Genomic DNA, 21,401 nt, shown 5'->3' with positions numbered 1-21,401 from the left:
CTCTCTCTCTCTCTCTCTCTCTCTCTCTCTCTCTCTCTCTCTCTTGTGGAACTATACCCGCGACGTAAACTCTCTCACGAAAATAACTTTGTTTACCCCTGCGGAAAATACGCGAATTGAAGAATCGACGGGAACTCTTTTCCTGCTATTGTCTGATCTTCGAAACCTGAAGTGTCTCCCCTCGGTGGTGATTTCCAATCGAGAAGTATATTTTTTTTCTGTACAGTCATCTCGTATTTCTCTTTATACAAATATTCTATAATTTAAGAAAAACCTTTATTCACAATATTCTGCGTATAAGGTGTGCGTGTGTTGTGTATGTGTTGTGGGTGTGTGTATGTGTGAGTGAGTGAAATTACGGAATTACAATTCCACAAGTAAATTTCTTTAATTTTATCCAAGATTGGAAATCCATAATTCTCTCTCCCTTAAATCCCGATCTTCTCCTCGAGATTCGCCTATCTTTCGCAGGATTTACAGACACGCCTCTGACATCGCGGCGGGGAGCTGCGATCGAAAGCAACGTACTAACGGATGTACCTAATGTAACGCTTTACGTTCTGAAAAAGCGGTCGCCGTATCACGCCATTTCTTTTTTTTGCGGCGGGTTTCCTCGCGTTTAGGGAGACCATACGTCCCGATCAAATATTTTAAAGACACTAACGGCTTTTTTCTGTATATATATATGTGTATATATATATATATATATATATATATATATATATATATATATATATATATATATATATATATATATATATTCTATGTAATTTGCCCCCTGTGCATCATATCATCTGAATATACACAATTCGTCTATGTAGCCCTTTTTATAGCCCTGATAAACACGACCTGAACCCTTCATCTCAAGCGAGAAGGAGGGAATGAAAGGGTGGAGGGCGGGAGAAAGGGAGCGAAAATGGAGCTTTTCGAGAAAGCTTACAGCACGAACATCGCGCTCGTTCGTGACTTTTGCTCTCGCTCACTCGCGCAAATCGCAGCAAATTCTATTTCTCTCGCATCCGCAGTGGTCCTAGCCATGTATAGAGCGATACTGTAACTCCAAGTAACAGCGATACAAACTGTCGTCCCAACTCTTCGATTCTTCACATGCTACCGTACGTATAGTAGTATTGTCACGTACGCATGCACACGTACGCACGTGTGTATTTGATGTATGTGTATGTATATGTGTTTTCATATATATGTGTACATGTTATACCAACGAGTACGTGTAGGCTTGAGCATACGCAATTATTCATTCGCACACATACGCAGATACGCGCGATTAGAAAGACTAATTAGTGCTCTATATAGAGTAATATCTCTCACATGGGACGCCTTGGCGGTCGCCCACGCATGATTGTACAATTTTCAAAGAAGTTGCAGCCTCTCGAGGGTGCAGCTAGCATACGTCCAGTCTCTCCCGTTCCGTTAATTAATATATTTATATATTTATATATATATATATATATATATATAGTATCGTTAATTCATTTACTTTATCTATGTATATATTTACAAGTATTTATGCGTAGAGACAGACGTGCGTGCACGTGTAATCGCGACGTTTCCGATCGATTATGCTGCGATCTTTGATGATCACGAGATCGCGCGTTTACGAGTGCACGCGCGCTTCCCTCGCGTCTCTCTCTCTGCATGTGTGTATGTATATATGTATGTATGCATGTGTATATATGTATGTGTGTGTGTGTGTATACAGTATATCTATAATTTTTAATTGACATATAATTTTATCATATATGCCTCGTGAAAACCAGCTCCCGAGGATCCCGGATACCCGTCCGTCGATCCGCAAATTCGTCGCTGAATCGCCAATCGAGAGAACGTTCTTCCACTTCCCTTTTTCTTCCGCTTCCCTTTTTTTTCTTCTTTTCCTTTTTCACGCACGCAAACGGAGTTGTGTCAAGCTTGTCAAGCGCAGAAGTACTACGGTCTGATTAACGTTGTCTGATATTATATGTATATGTGTGTATATCGTAATAATTCTACGCGGGTCTAGTTTACTCTATACACGTGTCAACATCACCTATTGTACGCCGTAGACATACGACGAGTGTACTCGGACATTTTAATGATTCTGTTATCGGCTCTGATAGACGGCATCTTTCTCTCAGAAATGAATGTATAAATAATGTATATGAATGTATGAATATATGAATAATACTAAACCTTCAACTACACTGGAAAAAACGCTCAGTAAGCGACAAAATGCGACTCCCCTCGTCTGCTTTTCTATTACTTAATTTCCTTTGTTCGCGAACGAATCTGTCCCGTGTAATCCTATATATATTTATCGTTTGCCAAATTATCTGTGGATATTTAAGATTGATGGCTCAGACATCTTATTATTTTTTCTCACGTGCACGAATAAGATAATTAAGTGTCGTTAGGAATTAAATTTGGACGTCATCCGAGTACATCGATCGAATATTTGCGTCGTACGGGCCGGGATACTTGTAAAACGGGAATTCGGCAACGATACCCAATCACTCAGTGTCCGCTAATTGATAATAGGCACTATAGGTCAACATGAGGTTATGGCATTTCAGCGGCAACGTTTCCGTCTACAAAGGGAAAGTAAAATTGGTGGCGGTGTTCTCCTTCATGGAGAGTGACGGTCGTCACTGTGGTTCCCCGAAGTGTTCTGTTGGATCGTCGGAACATAATGCGCTTATCTAGGATAAAAAATATACGAGAGATGTCCCTTAAAATAATTCGTTGTCCATGAAAATTCGAACGTGCGCCCACGGGTGTTACCCGTTCGTCTGAGACTCTAATGAAACCTAGCGAAGCCAGCCTCACGCGTTTATCCTTTGCAGGGGGATAGGATAATGTTTCTTTTTTTCCATTCTCTCTTTCTTTTCTTTTGATAACAAAGGCCCAGGCCCGGCTCTACGTGTCTAGGCGAGATACATTTGCAGGAGCGGCGTTTCGGAGGAAACAGTGAAGTGCACGCACGTGTAAACGAATACAAAGTAACACTACGATTTGCCAGAGGCGAACGAGACCTGAAGATAGCTAAAGCCGGTCCTGTGAAGGATCTTGCGTATCAGGACTCGCGTTGTGATAATTCTTAATGGCACACCGGGTTGCGCGATATCGCGTTGCGCGCGGCCAGTTTTGGATTATTATCTTTCCTTTTTTTATTACAATTCAAACAGATCCATCGTGCGGTCGTTAAAAATCGATCTTGAGATACTCACATGAGATCTGTTCGCATTGTTGCGAACACTCGTGGATGTAGGTGTACGTGATCTATGATAGAACGGAAACGATGCGAAAGATACAAGCAAGAATTTGGACTGACGAGTAATGGAGAAAATACGTCGCGTAATATGATTGGAATTCAAGAAGATTATTATGCAAGACTTTGTGCGTTAAAAGGGCTTAACACTTCGACAAGACTGGATTATTTATCGGGGACACCCACCAGTCGCGCGAATTCAATTTTTACGAGTAATTTCAAGTCGATAAAAGTGCCGTAGCTCTCAAGGAGAATTCAAGAACAAACGCGTGTAAGATCGAATCGAATAGCTAGATATCTCTGCCAGAAGCCGCTCTTAAGAGCTCATATAAATCAATTGTGAAACTAAGGCTACGATCGGAGAGTCCAGTTGGCAGCTTCACCCTCGACAACGATTCTTGATAGTGAAGGTTGCCAAAGCGCGCGATTGCAAGTCGTTCGCGTATGCAGCGGCGAGAGCGCTCCTTTGTCAGAAATCGTTCTCGAGAGTGAACTCAACCCTTCCCGCGTCTTTTCGGCAATGCATTGCACAGAGTAGCTAAAATAGAATCACTTGGTCCATCGTAAACGTTCGATCCTCCGCGTGACTATTCAAGCGCCCTGATTGCGCGTCACACGAACATAATCTAACACCGAAGAGAGAGATGCAGCCTTATCAACGATTTCGCTTAAAGAAATGCGTTGGAATGCGCGTAGAATTTGTTAAAGGTTGCTCGCTTTATTACTCCGTTCATTCACCGTTTATTATTTTAAATATCCTAAGTCTTTCTTTTGGCGTCGCGCTGGAAGGGTTGAGCGGCCAACGCGCGGCTAGGGAATAGCAAAAGTGCAACGAGAAAAGCTGCTGTAACATGATGTAAAGTATGCGTGTCGTTTTGTGCGGTATCTTGCCTTCGGAGGTCTTTCTAAATGCTGCGAATGCGCAGCGGAGAGAATCGAGAGAAGCGTAAGTCGGAGCCGCGCCGTTATTAAATAGGGACGTGGACGTACACGGGAACGTCGTCGTTCTCAAGCGTTCCTTGCCTCGACGGTTTCTACGTACGCAACGCAACGGAAAATGCGCCTAATTGCTCGAGCATTGCTATGGCAGTACGATGTATTACGATCGTCGCGACTGTAGAAATTCTTCGTGTCGGAGCGAAAGATCGGTTCTCGAGCGGTCCCCTCCTTCGTCGATTCGCGAGGATACCTTCGCGCGATACCGTAAGCGATGAATGATCGAACGAGAGCGCCTCTTGGCGCTTCGCCTTGCGACGTGCGACAATGAGGCTGGCTGACGGACAGTGTTGGGGATTTACGCGTGATCCACGCGGAGAGCCTGTCTCTCGTTTGAAGCGTCTCGTGAGAGATTTATGCAATTGTAAATTTATACTGAGCGCACTCTACGAATATGTGTGCTCTATTGAGAAGAACGTCGCGTATTATCGCAGTAATTTCAAATTACCGAAATAATCCCAATATTACATGTCGCATAAAATAATTAAGTTATTTCAACAATGGCGAGAGAATCGAAATTAATCTCTATGGCTTCAAAACGAACGGAACGTCACGTTTAACTTAATGTGAATAATTTTGTTATTACCATACATTTTTTAAATCTCTAACACACGTGTGTAGCTCGAATTGTCGCAGATTGTCTTTTGTCGCGTGTCGAGGCGAAAGCTACTACTAGCTTTTGGAGTTTTTAATAATTTACTTGTTTGCATTTGATGTGTTGTTTCTTGTTTTATTCGTGAAGCTATCGTACCGTCGATTAAGCGTAGACACCCAACTCTGTCGACTGATACGCTGCGATCAGCTGGTCGTTTTGCGATCACGACAACTGGTTCGCTAATCCAAAGGTGGTCACTGTAAGAAACGGATTCGAATACTTTGGTTATACGATAATAATCACGATCACCGAAGGAAGCCACATTATCTCTGTTTTCGTTTTATTTGTTTTTTTTTACGACCTTCCTCGCCGTTAGTGACGCGAGTGATTTTATCCTAAGATTTGAGGCAGTACTCTTTTTGTATACCAATAAAATTCGTTCTTCGTAACAAACTCCGGGCGGTCTGCATCATCTACATGCTAACGATCTAGATTCTCTTTTTCTCTTTTTTCCATTTTTTGAAGAAAACATCGTTCAACAGAATCGAATGTGCCCATATTTGGTCCGACCACCCTTAATTACGACGTAAGAGACAAGGATTACGCAATGTATAAATGTAGAGTTAGTAAAAAGGTAGTTTCAATTATTATCCGTACCGAGGAGCGCCTCTGTACGTGCATGTGAATGCAAATATCGCTCTCCTTTTTCCTTTCTTTCTTTTTCTCTGTCTCACTTTCATTCACTAAAGCCGCGTTAAATCAGTGTTAAGAAGCTAACAGGGCCATGAGCCTGAGAATTTAATGGAATTAAATAGCAACACCGAAATGCTATTCCGAATAATAAGCAAGCGATTGAAATTTCGCGATGAGATAATTGGAGACTTCAAATAATATCGTTCCCGATAATTACATTTTAGATTTCCGATATTGGCAATTCCAATTATCTCAAAGTGTTTTCAATTCAGAATTTCAACGTTGGAAATTCTAATTATTTATATATGTGATTGATGTTTATATATAAATGCTCAACGCCTATTGGATAACTGAATTCTTTTTTCGCTTTATCCAAAACACATCGAAGAGACAAATTAATAATTGAGATGAAAGCGTATTCTTACCAGAGTAGCGCAAGTTACTAGAAATAGTCGCTGTCTCAGAACATAAAAGAAAGTCAGTTGCATCAACATTGGTACGACTTTGAAGTTTCACTATCGCGATAGTTGATTAGCGGCAATTATGCAATAAATTCGAATGCCGCGGAAGCATCGACTGGCGTTGATTGTTAGTTTGTACAAGTCTAGTGCAATCACAATGCAATTATGTTTCTGATTTGTCACAATTAATGCGATCTCTCTCTCTCTCTCTCTCTCTCTCTCTCTCTCTCTTTCTCTCTCTCTCTGCTTCATATATATACTATATTAATTACACGGCATAGAGAAAATTGCTAAAGGCAAACTGGTGCCGCGTATAGTTTGTACAAATCAGTACGATCAAATGGTGTCGGAAACGCGCGCATTTAAAGTGCGTCCAAGATTCATATCTCAAAGTGTCTCTGGAAAAAAGCATTAAGTTGTCCTTAGAGCTTACGATAGTAATGATTCGTCAACCGCGTTAATGTGTGGATTCTTTTACGTAGTAAAAATTCATAATGTAATAAATTGTATCCGTTATCTCTATTATATGTACACATACACACACACGCACACATACACACATACACACATTTCTAGTGTCGCGAATCAACTTTTTATCGGGATATAATAATGCAATAAGTACTCCTCGTATTGTTCTAGTTTCCTGAAAACGGCTACATCTGGTATTTCCGCTACGCTGGTAATTCATCATTACTTTCTCGCCGTCAGAGGAATGTCTCATGTCTTTTTTTCTTTCTTTATCCAAGAGCAACGTCGCGTCAACATGACAACGATGTTCCCCCAACGACCTGCTCGGCCTTCTACCGTAATGGAAAAACTGTTGAAAATCTTTTTTTTCAATTTCGTCCTTGTCCCTTCCTTCGTTTCTCGACGTAATGGCTCTCGACCTTCTCCCGCGACATTCAAGCGAAAGTGTATCGACAGCTAGACGCCTTGATTAGGCGGACATTTAAAAAGTATCGTTAGTGCTTCGTCGGATAGAATCCTCGAAACAACGAAAATATCACTTCATTTCTGTCGGAAAGTAAAGAAACGTTATATCCGTTATTGAACCTCGCAGATAAGAACGACCGATCGATTGACATTTTCTCGACAATCACGAGGCTACCATTAGATTTGATCTCGCGTTCTCAGCTAAGTTTCTTTCTAGCAGAACGAAGAACCGCTTCGGTAATTTTGGGTAACCACGAAATCAATTTAGCGAAGAATCTATCTTCTGGAGCGTCTAACGTCAGAACTTCCCCCGATATCGCCATGGTCGAGAACCATCGCCACGCGCAAGTCCGATCCGACACTTCGACGAAACATACACAAGTCGCACCCGGCCTCGAGGAGATTTGCCTCGAAGAAGTCACGCGGACCGTCTTACCTAGTTAGATCTGTGTGTGAAAAGTCTACATGTACGTCTCTACGTATCAACTATCACTGAGTCGCGCTGTCGCCGCCGCCGTCGTCGCTGCCGCCATCGTCATCGTCGCGATCGTCGTCGGAGACCCCTGACCGCGTCGACTACGATCAGCTGTCGTCCGGCGTGTCCTGGTACTCCTCGCTTTCTCTGTGCACCAGCACATGCACCACCGTCGCTTCCGACTGCTGCCTGAGCAGCGGCGGCCTCGAGGGTGGCGCGGTGTTCTCCGGGCTCGGCTCCGTTACCAGGATGCTTACGTCACTACCCTCGACCGGCAGCTGCACTGGCTCCGGCGCTGGCGCCCGTCGTCTCAGGCTGCCGCAGCGCCGGTTAAACGCCTCCTTGATGTCCCGTTGCAGCGTGTTGAGCGAGAGCGTGGTGCCGCTCGACCTCAAGGAGCCACGCTTCGAGATCGGCGGACTGACCACGTCCTCCTCCGGGTACTTCTCCACTGCGTCCTGCCGACCCAGGGTAGGACCAAGTGACCTGTGGACAAGAGGACGACGTGGTTCGATTTACTTCGTGCATGACAACAGTACGTCGGATGATCCTGGCTGCGAACCCGATTCGCTCCAAAGGTCAACGGATGAGACGTTAGGAATAATGTGGCTGAAAATACGCGGCTTCAAGTACCGCTTACGGTACTTTCACCGGAGGCTCTCTTCTGGTTTTTCTGCATTCTGTCTGTGTATTTTGTTTCTTTTCTTTTCTCTCCTTCGTGAAGGGATATACGCTATGAACCATAAATGAACCAGCGATAATATACTTTCTGCAGTGAAACGAACACAATTTGTCGAGATTTACTTGCGTTTGCACGACACATCGCCCAAATGATTACAGATACGATTCACAGCATGCGAGAGTTCGGAGTCACGTGTTCCGTGTCGAGAAGTTCACTCTTACTGAAAGCTAGCTAGTTTGAAGCATGACACGATGCTGACAAAATCACGCTAGTGATATCTAAATGTCATGAGATGCGTATCAAGGAATCGTTATAATCAATGTATAATAACAACAACACCAACTCTTTTACTCAACTACGTTCAACTATGAACCGATAAGCGACATAATGAATCGTCAAAACGGTATAAATTATGCGTAACAGGTCTACTAGCTGTGTTACTCTCTAATCCGCGCTAACTTATTCACTAGTCCACTAATCTGGTTATGTGTTCGAATGTATTCCTCGTTGGCAAATGTACACAATACTTCAACTGCTAATTGATATATTCGAGTCGGCTTCGTCTAGCAATACAAAGAACTGAACGATAAAATTCGAAGAAGTCTAGATACATGTTCAGGTTTACCTGTTCGTTTTCTTGCCTGAGGAGTTTTGAAAGAAGAAGAAACTAGATTAATTTGTGTATACACATGGTGTGCGTGGCGTGGTGTGTAAGAGTCAATTGTACTATAACGACATACATCGCATATCTCTCGTTAACACGTTCGCGTTAATATATGCAAACTCCTCAGGCCGATACGATCGTGCGTATTTCATTCTCTAAGTGTAATCGCTCTTAAGTCTCGATAAATCCGTATTTTCGAATGCCAAGTCGAATGACACTTCATTAAGCTTGTAATGTGTTTTTTTTTCATGTCAATTTGCATACAACGCATCCAACCCATGTCGTTTAACAGGGATTTTCATAGCCGACAGCTGCATCGATCTCTTCGGAATGATCGAAATAGTTGTGTTCAGCAGAACGAAGCGCGCTCAGTAATTAGCGCGCTTCGTTCTGACTAAAGTAAAGTTTTAGATTCTGGCCAGGTGTACATATCAACGTTGTTGAACGCAACCAGGGGATTCTATCGTATTGCTGCGACACAGAAATGAGAGAAAGAGACGGAGAATGCACCAACCTGACAGTGGCGTGGGAGTCCGAGCCGGAGCTGGAAGCGGCGGAGGGCTGTTCGGTGGTCGGCGAGGGACGGGATACGGTCAGAGCCGGAGGTTGCAGGTCCTCGTGGGTTCCGGTGGCGCCGGAGAGCAATAGCAGAGGAAGATTAGGAAACAGCCACGCCGAGGCAGTTCCGAGTTCGCTAAGGTCGCTGGCGTCGCTGGCCCTGGAGGACTTGCGGCTACTTGCCCGGCTACCCCGATGCACATGCAGAAGGGCCGACAGCTTACCGCCCCATCCACTCCCGCCCCTACCGTCCATGCCACCCGGACTCGAGGTCTGCGTCTGAGAGTCCACTTCCTGAGCGATTCTCTCACGCTCCCTCTTCATCCTGTGTGAATAAATTATTATGTGTGAAACGTTATTTCGTATCTTTACTATCTATACATGCATGATTTTCCATTCAAAAACTATTACATAACACACGTGTTATATTACATTTATATTGTTGAGTGGGAAATTATAACATTGATATTATGTTACTGATAATTACTGATAATTACTGATAATTACTGATAGTGTTTACGGAGTTATGATTATATCTGTTTTGATACGTATTATTATCGATAATCGAATAATAACTGTTTCTCTTTATATATTAGGGTTTGCAAAAAAATATTGATCACATCGTTACTTACGCAATGAACTCTCTTATAGAATGTTGAATCAACTTGGCAGCTTTGTCTTGCCGTTTCCAGATTCTCGTGGAAGACACTATCTCCAATTCTTTCCTAGTCGGAAACTGTTTCTTGAACTTGACGTCCATCTGCTCCTGTAGCTTTCTGAAGTCATCCGATTCCTCGACGTGCCCGAGAACGTGCTTGACGAGTGCGTGCAGGATGTCCAGACAATGAATCTTGTTACCCTTTGCGATGGGAAGATTAAAGCTCACCAACGCTACCACGTTGGGCTTTGATATCCCCAGCGGCGGGTCCAGGCTCGCTATAAAGTCGCTCAGCTGAGAGAAGCTGATAAATTGAGTTGCGTGTGGATCGTACCTGTAGGATAAGAATATCGATTTCAAATCATGATCAGACATCTTATTTCTTTCTTTTTTCTTTTGTGCGCGGAAAAAAGATTTGCTAATATATGGACAAGTAAAAATGTTAACTACAGGAGCAAATTTTCTTGTTTTCATAGCAAAGTTATTTAGTTGTGACAGCTAAATAACTTTGCTATGAAAGCAAGAAAATTTGCTCCTGCAGTTAACATTTTTAGTTGTTCATATATTAGCAAATCTTTTTTTCCGTGTGCCACGGCACAAATTATTTCTTTTTCGCGAGGAAAAAAATAGTAAAAGGGAAACAAAATATCTTACTTCGACCATCGGATGTAAAACATCTCCAAGTCATCCTCGACGATGCCAATCTCCTCCTCCTGATGAGCTTGATTGAAATTCTCCAAAATGATGGCGATATACATATTAATGACTATCATGTAGCTGATGATAATGAATGAGGTGAAGTACGTAATCGCCAGCAAAGGATATCCACAATCTCCGTTCATCTGTCGGCTGTTCGGAGTGGGGTCGCATTCGGGCGGTTGCACCATCAGCGATTCCAATACGTCGTTCCACCCAGCCGAGGTCATCAAACGGAACAACAGCTGCATACTTCTACCAAAGGTTTCGAAATTCACCTGAAAGGTATTTCAACTTTAACGAGACGCATACTGTCACATTGAAGTATCGATTTACGTAAAACATTTGTTCACACTTAATCTTTTAATAATTATATCGTCTTAATGATAGCGCTCTGTGATTCTCTGAGCTTACCATATCGTCCAATGCGCCTTGTTTCCTGACGTGTCCGAAAACGGACATGCCGATGATGGCGTAGATGAACGTGATCAGGGCCAGCAGGGCCCCGATGTTAAAGAGTGCTGGAAGACTGACGACAAGGGCGAAGAGCAGCTTGCGGATACCTTTTGCAGCCTTAATGAGCCTCAAGATTCTACCGATTCTGAACACCCTCACGACTCGCAAGAGCGTCGGGGACACAGGGAAATCGATCATGATGTCCTCCATCAGTATGCCCAGGATGGATGCCACTACCAGTAGGAAGTCGAACAGGTTCCACGGTACAGTGAAGTAGTGATAACGCAGACCTATTATTTTGACGATCGCCTCCAGGCCGAAGACGGTCGTGAAAAACGCGTTCGACACTTCGAGGACGAAGAAGATGGGATGAGGCTGATTATAGTGCTCGATTCCCATCGTCAGCATGTTGAGAAATATCAAAACGAAGATAGCTATTTCGAATCTGAAAAGAGCGGACCATTCGTCACACTCGCGCGCCTTGTCGTATTCCTCCCGTCCCAATCGAACAACGATCGCAACTTGTTACTTTCTTTTTGCGACGTGCGAAACAGTAGCATGCATATTTTAACTTGCTGTCGTGCGATAAAGTTGCCGTAAATGGTATCTGTCGGCGAGCGAAGGTTGTTCCTCGCGTTCATTCAGTTTTCATATTTTTGCACGAATTACGACGGATCTTCCGTATATAATTCAAATTTATGCACGATATACGATGAAAAATGCGGTGTACATCGGTAGTAAAGATAAAAAAAGGATAAAAAAAGCTCTACAGCGAGACAAGGATAGCGTTAGGTGTATCTCAGCGGTAGCGAAAGTATACGACGGCGTATTCGCAAACGCGCAATTGCAAATTCGCCGGGGAAGTTTCGTTAACGCGGTTCACGAGCGCGTTTGAGGAGCGCGTTTGAGGAGCGCGTTTATAATTCTAGCATACTCTAGCTAGCGTTCTCGGATGCTTAGTTAACACTACGTCTTGCCGTATAAATTTTACGAGAAGTTCGCGTCTAATATCCAATGTGTAGAATCGTAAAGTTACTACGTTTGCGTAAGCTCTCAGGCCGCAGCTTATCTCGTCTATTATGTACAGTTGTATCACTAGGTGCAGCGACATTGCAGGGACAATTTAGAAGCGGCGAGCGCGTAAATGTCCTTTGGCTATCGATTCTCCATTATTCTAGGTAACGGATTGTAGAATCGCGACATTTATCTTCTCTGTGGTCTTGCCTCTTCCCGGAAGCTGAAAAGAAAATTCACGTATTGTGCGTTATGTACGATTTGTATACGTGCTGCAATACATTACGCGGGACAGGGGTTGCGCGAAAAAGTTTTAGCGCTCGTAAAAACGAATATTCCGTGTTATCATCGCGAGCAATATGCGCGCGAACTAGCAGACGAATCAGTATTGAAATCGGTAACATAGAACGGAGAAGTCGAAGAGGAAGGGCGCACAGCTCTTTGAGATGATCTATGCAACTGTTACTTGCCTTAAAGTTATACTATTTAGTTAAACTATTAGTTAAACTATTTAGTTATACTATTTAATAATAACAACATTTTTATATTATTAATGCAGCGTAATGCAGTAAGAGTGTGAAGTAAGAATCAGTGAATCTATATGATTGGAATTTTATGGGCGATAACGGCATAACGATGAAAGACATTCGAAAAGTTCACAAGATAATTGAGTAAAAGAATTGCTTGTCAAAAGGCGATGTGTATAATAATGTATTTCTGTTTCTAATAGTAGATAAGTATATTTTTCCTTACCTCGGGTTTGCTCTGAAGTTGTCTTTCCATCGTTGATAAATGTCGAGCACGTTGGCGTTGAAGATAACAATAATTTTTGTAAATCGCTCAGAGACGTAAAGGAATATCCCGATAGCGGTAAACTGTGAATATCTTCTCTCGGTCTTCTTATTTCTCCTTAGTGTGTCCCCATGACGAGCGTCGGTGGACGATAACACAATTCAGACAATCTTCGAGTTCTTAGGACCTACCTACGCGACTCTAATCGAAAATCTCAACAAGAAACATCGATGCAATTCCTGTGCAGCACACTCTTAAGTGTGTCGGCGTGAGCAATGAGGAGATGCCAACACTATATAAGTGTTGAGATTACTTTGTCAATAACAATTTGCAGCACAGACAACTCTGACTTATTAAATCGCCAACTTCCGTAAATCACCGCAGCGTAAGTTACCAAGACAGCTGGTAAAAATAGACATAAAAGTAGACTAGGCAAAAAAAGTAGACCAGGCAGGTCGTCGAATTTTAACATTTGAGATTATTGGCATTGCTGATTATAATATTTAGGTGCACATTTAAGGATTACGTGCTCTCGGAAGCGCGAATAAATGATGAACTATTTCTCATTTAATTTGGAATGGCGCCTACTTCGACGGGATTCGGGGAGTCAGTGAGGCGTCTCTATATACATATCGACGTATATGTGCGTACATACAGATTACATTGCAACTGCTACGGCTCGTATTCGCGGTATTAGCGATTTAACGCGAAATGCCTGTGATTTGCAGCGAGATCTTGCATCTGCCACACTGCTCGCGCTGCATCGCACTCGAGCGCGTGCTGCACAGCCCGACCGCCACACACCGAACTCGCATGATACCGTTTACGTCACTTTGACCGCACCATTTCTACGCTTTTCTTTTTACGTCACACTGTAGCAAACAATCGGCAAACACAGTGATTTGGATTGCATTCGAAGAAGCCAGGTTAACACTTTGACACCGAGTAAATCTGTCTTAGAAAATTAGGCTCGTGATGTTCGATACGTAATAAAAGAGATTCGTAAGCAAGGCATTAATATTGCGCGTGAAATTCTTAACTCATATGTAAAATAGAAATATATATAATTTTATAAATCAATTTCGCGAAAGATGAGAGACTGAGAATTTGTGTTGAGTAGATAAGAATATTTGGAGATAAAAGTAGCGCTTGAAACGAGCACCGAAAAGTATGAGAGAGTATAAGAAAAATAATAAGATGATAATATTCTGAGAAGAAAGGAGAAAAAATGTCTCAAATAGCATTTATGAAAAGTAAAAATATACGCGAAAAGTATAATAAAAATAAAACAAAATTCCTTACATTACTTTACATGTAAAGTTATTTTTCGCTAAATATGCGAAGTTTAAGTGAAAAATGAAGAAGATTGTGATCTTAACTGTTATTGTAAAAAAGAAACTCGGGCGTCAAAGTGTTATTGAAACAAAATTTTTTGCTCGCAGCCAGTGTTTTTCACTACAAAGCAATATATAATTACCTGCGAGAATTGGACAGGTCGTAGAACATTGCGAGGAATTGGTTCATCGGACGTTTTATTACTTTTTGCGGCTTTTTACGGCCTAGTTTTTTCATGGCAGTGTAGTAGTGTTTTTGACTCTCGGTCAAAAACATTTCTAACACTCCACCTTCGTACTGAAAAAAAAGATTGTCCCTTCATTATAATACAAGCTAAATCGTTCGAATTTTACGAGAATCAACACGCACCACCAACGCATATGCTTTAATATCGCATTGAAATGTTCGTTATTGCATAAAACATAGTTATTCTTGTCTACTGAAACAGTGGACCAGAAGATATTCTCCACGTGACAAGAAAGATATGACTCAAGGATATCTCAAGGATTAAGATCTCGAACGGACGGTCGTCGCGGCGCTCACCTTTTTCTTCAGCATGTTAAAGTTGTCTATGATCACTCCGATAAAGAGATTGAGCGTGAAGAATGAGCCACAGACGATGAAGATGACAAAATAAAGGTAAGCGTATAGATTCGCCTCCCTCTGTGGTTGCAGATCCACACCTCTCGCGTCGACAGCATCTTCCATCACTTCCATCCATCCCTCGAAGGTCGCCACTTGAAACAAGGCCAAGTAAGCGATGCCGACGTGGTCGAAAGTGATCTTGCTGTTCTCCCAAGAGTAGTTTTTGCTGAAACACTCTTCTTTCGTATTCACTATCTGAAATCGAAACCAAAATGCCTCCTTAATGCCTCCAAAATGCGTCATTATAGTAACAGGCAATTAACTGTCATAATTAATGATAGATTGTATCACATGAATGGTGCTGTTCTTCTGATTCGACTATTCTCGTCAAATATTAAGATTATTACCAAATATTAAGATTATTAGAACCAATGATTTGTATTTTGTCAATACAACGTGATATAATATATTTATTTCGATATGATTAACATTTCGCAATTTAATATCGTTAATATATCGAGTTTACTTTAGACTACTTTTCTGATCGGTAAGATCATTAATTAGAGCGGAATGTGACTCACCGAAATATTCAACAGTTCCCCGTACTCATCGACACACTTGAAGAACTTGCCGCCGAAGAATTGGACGCCCATTATTGAAAAAATCAGCCAGAACACGAGACACACGAGGAGCACGTTGAATATACTAGGTATTGCATACATCAACGCGTTCACTACGATCTGCGAGCCGGGAAGAAAAGTCCTCTCAGTGACACGCGCGCACAGGGCGTATTCGCCTGTTATATCCTTCGTGTTTCATACGGGAGTTTGCGAGTATTGTGTACGCGATATTTACCCTCATGCCTTGCCATCTCGAGATCGCCCTCAGTGGTCTCAAGGCGCGTAGCGTTCTCAGCGATCGTAATACCTTGAGGTTCTCATTTTCTTCTATCAAAAGACTAAACATGGATACCTGTTCGGGGAATCACGAGATTTAATCTCGATTGCGATTCATACGAATGTGACGAGGCTTCATGCGACTTTTGTGAAAGTCTAAGTTTCGATACAAGTGATAAAAGCTTAAAGCTGCTTGGAAATTCCGTGGAGATTACGTTGTCTTAAAATTATCTTGTTCATGAGATATCATTAAGTTATCGTGAGATCGTTAGTTATTCCCAAGCAATTCGTCATGAATCACAGAAATTATTAATTTTTCTCGCCGAGATTAGTGATTCACTTAATTAAATATGCACTATTAGCGTGTTATGTGCATAACTTATATTATATGGTGATTGTTACAAGTATTTATAGGTTTCTATCTAATGTAATTGTACAGTGTGTCGTAAACTATTAAATGGCAAAACTCTTATGTTATAGATTGTAAATAATAAATCGTAAAAAGCCGAAACAAGCTACATTGAGCAAAATTAATATTACTCGTGCAGGAAAAGTAGGGTGACTTTTCTTTTAACGTCCCATTTTTGAAGACTCTGGAAGATGCATGGCTCTAGTAATTCTGAATGTCAGAAAAGATCGAATAGATTGTATTTTTGTAAAAAAAATTAGGTCACATTTAGAACCAAAAGGATCGCGTAACTTATTTGATTTAAATTTTCGTTAAGCAGAATTCATCGTATTGCTTTAGCACGTAAAAAGTGTCAATAAAATTTGATTAGCGAAATGTGCAATTCAATCATAAGCAGAGCTTCGTAAATTAAAGAAATACTATATTTATTCTCTTCATATGTGAAGCTAGAGAGTATTCGATATAATAGTTTGTTAGTGAAGATTTCTCTAATGTTTAACTTTAGTTTGTTAGTTATATTCCTCATGCATATATCGACAATTATTGGCGCAAATATATCAGACCATACCATAATCCACATAAATAATTAACATATATGATTAATTATAAATACATAATCCAATATAACAAATGCTTGCGGCGCAGGCTGATGGATATCGTTATAAATAAAAAACGGAAGCGTACTGAGACGTATAACTTTCAACGTACCTGGATCCAGGGGCCACATAAAACACATAAAAAAGGAACACGGAAACAACGTTCAAATAATTACCATATATATCTCGTCCGAAATATAATCTTAATTATTTGATATTTTTGTATATACAGGGCGAACTACCTAGGTTTACGACGTGAAATAATTTTTTCAATTTTTATCGCAAAGAAAATTGAAGAAGCCGCGGCGTTAACACAAATTCGACGAGTTTCATGAATCATTGTGAGGCTTCGAAAAACACTGACATTGATATCGATGATTTTATAAGTCATTCAAGAACATACAATGAGAGGTTCGCGGTTTTTATTAGGGATCGGAAAGTTGCGATAAAATTCGTAACGATTAATCAGGTAGCTTACCCAGTATATAAATACGTAGTATAAGCAAGGGGCATCGGAGGATAAGCAAGGGAATCGACAAACACACAATTCATGCGACAGCGGGACGCACACCCTCGTACACAGTTTTGCACTTTACGTCGGATTGCGCGCGAAATTCTGATCGTACTTACGAAAACGATTATAAAATCCAGGATTGTCCAGAAACTGGTGAAGTATTTACAGAAGCCTAGGGCTAGCCATTTCAGGAGCATCTCGACGCTGAAAAGTGTGCAGAAGCCAAGATTGGTCCAATAGAGAATCTTCTTCAAAAAAGGATTGTCGTCTAAGTAGATGTCCTCGAAGCACAGCGTTATGGAAGATGCGAAAATTAAAACTAAGATCATCCACTCGAAGGCGGGTGTGTCCACCACCGATAGGACGACCGTACGGATTCTTATCCACTTCCTGCCGATGTCCGTGGCGAGGCAACGATTGATACAACTACACCTGTAAACAAACGTGCCCGTTGAGCATCGATTAATTGTCAATTCGCGGGCCAGACAAGCGTCGTCGCCGTGGCCACGTGCTCGCCGCGGCCACTTGCTTGTTCACCTTATTTTAAAAGTGAAAAGCACAGTGCGTCAATGTGACAGCAGGTGACACGCTTAGTCTAGCACTAACGTCGAATCAAAGCCCGACGTTGATTTTAAATGGCTATAACTCGTGAATTAATCGACATAATGAGATGAAACAAAAAGCAATCTCTTTCAGTATTCGCTTGGAAGAGTCATGATCGATTAAAGCGCGGCAAACACGCCTCTTTCATTTGCGATCGAATAGTTCAGATTCTTTACCTCGCTTCGTCTATTGTAACAGTGACTATTTATTAGATTAATCATATGATATTCGTATCTTTTTGTATAGCGCCGGCTAATAAGGAAGAGAATGCGTCTTACTTTTGGTAGCAATGCTGAGGAAAGCAATCTAGCGGCTCTCTGCATTCCTTGTTCCTGCCAAACCCCGGGAACGAGCCCATCCCGTCGATGTATCTTCCTTTACTGTCTCTTCTGCCTCCGACCGTCAATTCGTCCACGTAACTCACGAGAGCATGCCAAGGACGTTTGTCTTTGCGTTCCTCGTTCCGAGCAGGTGGCTTCTCTATCGGCAACATGGCGACTTCTTCGTCCGTCTTGCTGGCATCTTTGAGCACCTCCAGCTCTATACTCTCCTCGGGGTTGGTTTCGTTGTTGTTACCTTTCTCGGTGAGCTTCTTGTTCTCCTGACTGCCGTGGCTGTAGGTGGTCAGCGTGGCCTGACGGTAGATCGGATCATACGTGAACGGCTGATTGAGGCTCTCTTGATACGATCTATTGTAAATATTGTCTTTGGGAAGGCTCAGCACGGTCTCCTGGATCGCGTACTTTTCCTTGTCGGACTTGTCCATTACCTCGCGCACGATCTGCTCCAGCCGTATGTTCTTCTCGTTCTCCGAATTCTCTTTCCGGTGCTTCTGCTTACGCACGATCGATCTGATACGGTCGAACGATCTCGCGAGCTTCGACTCTTCGCCGACCTCCTCCTTCTTCTGCTTCAGCTCTTCGGAATTGAAGCTGTTGAGTAGCAAGGCAAGAAAGAGATTGAGAACCATGAAGTTGCCCATCACCAGCGCCGGCAGGAAGATGGCGAAGCAGGTGCCCGGTCCGTCTTCTTTCTCCGCTCGCATGCAGTCCCACAGCGGCTCGATCCACTCGCCGCACAGAATGCGAAATATCATCATGAACGAATGGAAGAAATCGTTGAAGTTCCAGCGCGGCACCGGGTCCGGGTAGAACTTGTCCAGCGTGTAGTCCTTGCTGAACAGCTGCATGCCGATCACCGCGAATATGTAGATCACGATCACTAGCACGAAGGTCAGATTACCGAGCGCGCCGATCGTCGAGATGATGATGCTGAGCAGGACTTTCATCGTGGTCCAAGACTGTGCCAACTTGAGGACGCGCAGCAGCCTCAGGCCGCGTATTACCGACAGACCGTCCACCAGCTCGAACGTCAAGTCGATGAGTGACGCGGATACGATGATCAGATCAAAGTTGTTCCAGCCGTTGTTGAAGAAGTCCTTGCTCAGCGCCAGGAGCTTCAGGAAGCATTCGAACGTGAAGATGCTAGTGAATACCTTGTTGCCGATGTTGAGCGCCTGTCGTATCGACTCGCTCATGCCGTGATGCTCCATCGCCAGGAAGCCGGTGTTCAGGACGATACAGAGGGTGATCATTAACTCGAACAGGGGATCTCTCACAACCTTGACGCAAATTACCATGTGATTCGTCGATTTTAGTGTCGCAATGGCAAGTTAATATGGCAAAAAAGACTATGAAAATCTTCTTCTAAATTTAGGGGAGCAATTAATGAATTACTGCGAATTGTCGTTTTTAGGAGTTAATCAAAGTAAAGAGGAATATCGTATTGCTTCCCCGGAAATGAACCTTGTGAAAATAAGCTGTTCAGAGAAGCTTGTTTTAATTTTGATCTGCTTTATAAGAAGGCACTGTTAACTCGGGAACAATTACCTTATATAGGCAATTCTGAAATCGTAGCCATCCTTCGTAATCTACGCAGCATTGAATACACCTATCGCAGTTTCTATCTGGAAGATCATCTGCAACCAGAAAACACACATCATGTCGCTCCTAAAGTCTTTGACATTGCGAAAAATCAATTCCGACTCCGCGATCTATGAATTATAACTTGTTAATTTATTTATTACTGCCGTTATTTCAATAAACAAAATGGTTTACGCAACTCAGTCAATCACCGCAATTTCTAGATATGCAACATTGAAACTACTGATAGATTAAACTGTGAATTGCAGTCACGTAAAACGCAATTTCGCTCGATTTTAAGCGAACAATGAACCGTCGCGCTGTCTACGGGCAGTTAACGAAAAACTGACTTCGAATTGATTCGACAGTACGCACGCAAATTCCAATCCGTTAATTCAGTTACGCTGGCTATTGTTTCGACAAAAAAAAAACAATACACCCTCGGTAGCGATTGTATCCCTCCGTAGCGATTCAACGCTCGACATTGAAAATTTCACTTGATTAAACCGCGAATTCCGCTGTTGAAGGAGAAAAGTTAACACCAGCCAGCATTTCGGTCGAGGCAGCGATAAAGTAACTCCCAAAGTGGAACCTAGCAACACCTGAAACGTCGACTCGTTAGACCCTTTGCGGTCCTGTGTCGAGCTTACCTTGACGTCGCGTTTAGTTCTAATCGATTTCACAAGTCAACTGCCAAAAAGTTACATCAGAACCAAATATCAGAGATTGCCGAATTTTTCTTCATTAATATCGAGCCGTGTAACGAGCGATTTCGAATTTTTCGGGTGAAACATAAATACGAAAATACAATCGTTTTATTTTAAAAACTGAAGAACCTAAAATCGGTTATACAACTCGATGATATACTCGATATAAACAGACCTACAAATGTGTTGTTGTATTAGTTAAATATTGAAATATTGAAATAAACTGTACGCGCAAACTACGCGATACTGTCGCGCAGGTAAATGAATTTCCGCGGATCGGTTGTGAGGGAGAGTCGAGACAAATTCGTCGCCACGAAGGTTCCACAGTCTACGACTGATAATATTGTCTCAATAAACAACGCGCACAGCCAATATGGCCGCAGTACACCTGGGTTTACGCTCACCTAAAACTACAATGTGCGACAGGTACTCTGGCGGCAGCGCGTACATATGTTTCTTGGTTTTCACCCCGTTGCACTTGAGCACGCGGATCTCCCGGTTGCCGGTCCTCACTGATACGGTGACCGGCGCCGGCGGGCAGTCCGGACGTGGGACAGCCGCTTGTCCGACCCTGCCGTGCTCCCTCGGGGACTTCTCCTGCCTCTCGGCGCGGTGTTCCCGCGACTCGCGCTTGTCGTGCTCCTCGGCGGACGTGACATCGTCGCCGTCGTGGTCGTCCACCACGCCGGAGTCGTCTAACGACGACTGCTGATTGCTATTGTTGCTGGCCTGTCTGGAGTGCAGCCGGTTCGGCACCAGCCGATGAGGCTCCGGCGGCCTGGGACTAACGTTCTGCAGCGGCAAGTGGGAAGGTCGCACGTTGGAATGCCTCGGACTCGGGCTCGGACTCGGCGTCACCGATCTGCAACCGAATTTCCGTCACGTACGTCGTGATG

General features: G+C 42.8%; 1 protein-coding gene across 5 annotated transcripts in view; it reads right to left on the bottom strand.

The window, feature by feature from the left end:
- Positions 1-688: 688 nt before the first annotated feature.
- Positions 689-21,401, bottom strand: part of LOC116846665 (sodium channel protein 60E) — a 110,187-nt gene continuing 89,474 nt past the window's right edge. For 2 of the 5 annotated variants that reach the window (XM_032820798.1, XM_032820796.1), the window contains 13 exons: positions 20,910-21,367; positions 19,766-19,854; positions 18,155-19,497; positions 17,390-17,705; positions 15,714-15,830; positions 15,440-15,598; positions 14,817-15,113; positions 14,416-14,570; positions 11,091-11,577; positions 10,635-10,954; positions 9,955-10,314; positions 9,279-9,647; positions 689-7,904 (listed from right to left, as the gene is read on the bottom strand). In XM_032820798.1, coding sequence (XP_032676689.1) covers positions 7,526-7,904; positions 9,279-9,647; positions 9,955-10,314; positions 10,635-10,954; positions 11,091-11,577; positions 14,416-14,570; positions 14,817-15,113; positions 15,440-15,598; positions 15,714-15,830; positions 17,390-17,705; positions 18,155-19,497; positions 19,766-19,854; positions 20,910-21,367 — 4,849 coding nt within the window. In that variant the 3' untranslated portion in view covers positions 689-7,525. The other 3 variants (XR_004378549.1, XM_032820797.1, XR_004378550.1) reach the window with 3 other exon arrangements.

The sequence above is a fragment of the Odontomachus brunneus genome, unplaced genomic scaffold, assembly GCF_010583005.1.
Source record: "Odontomachus brunneus isolate Ranch 3 - 2012 unplaced genomic scaffold, Obru_v1 Obru_scaffold_066, whole genome shotgun sequence".
Taxonomy (NCBI): domain Eukaryota; kingdom Metazoa; phylum Arthropoda; class Insecta; order Hymenoptera; family Formicidae; genus Odontomachus; species Odontomachus brunneus.
The sequence above is the reverse complement of the archived record's forward strand: the minus strand, read 5'-3'. Positions and strand labels throughout refer to the sequence as shown.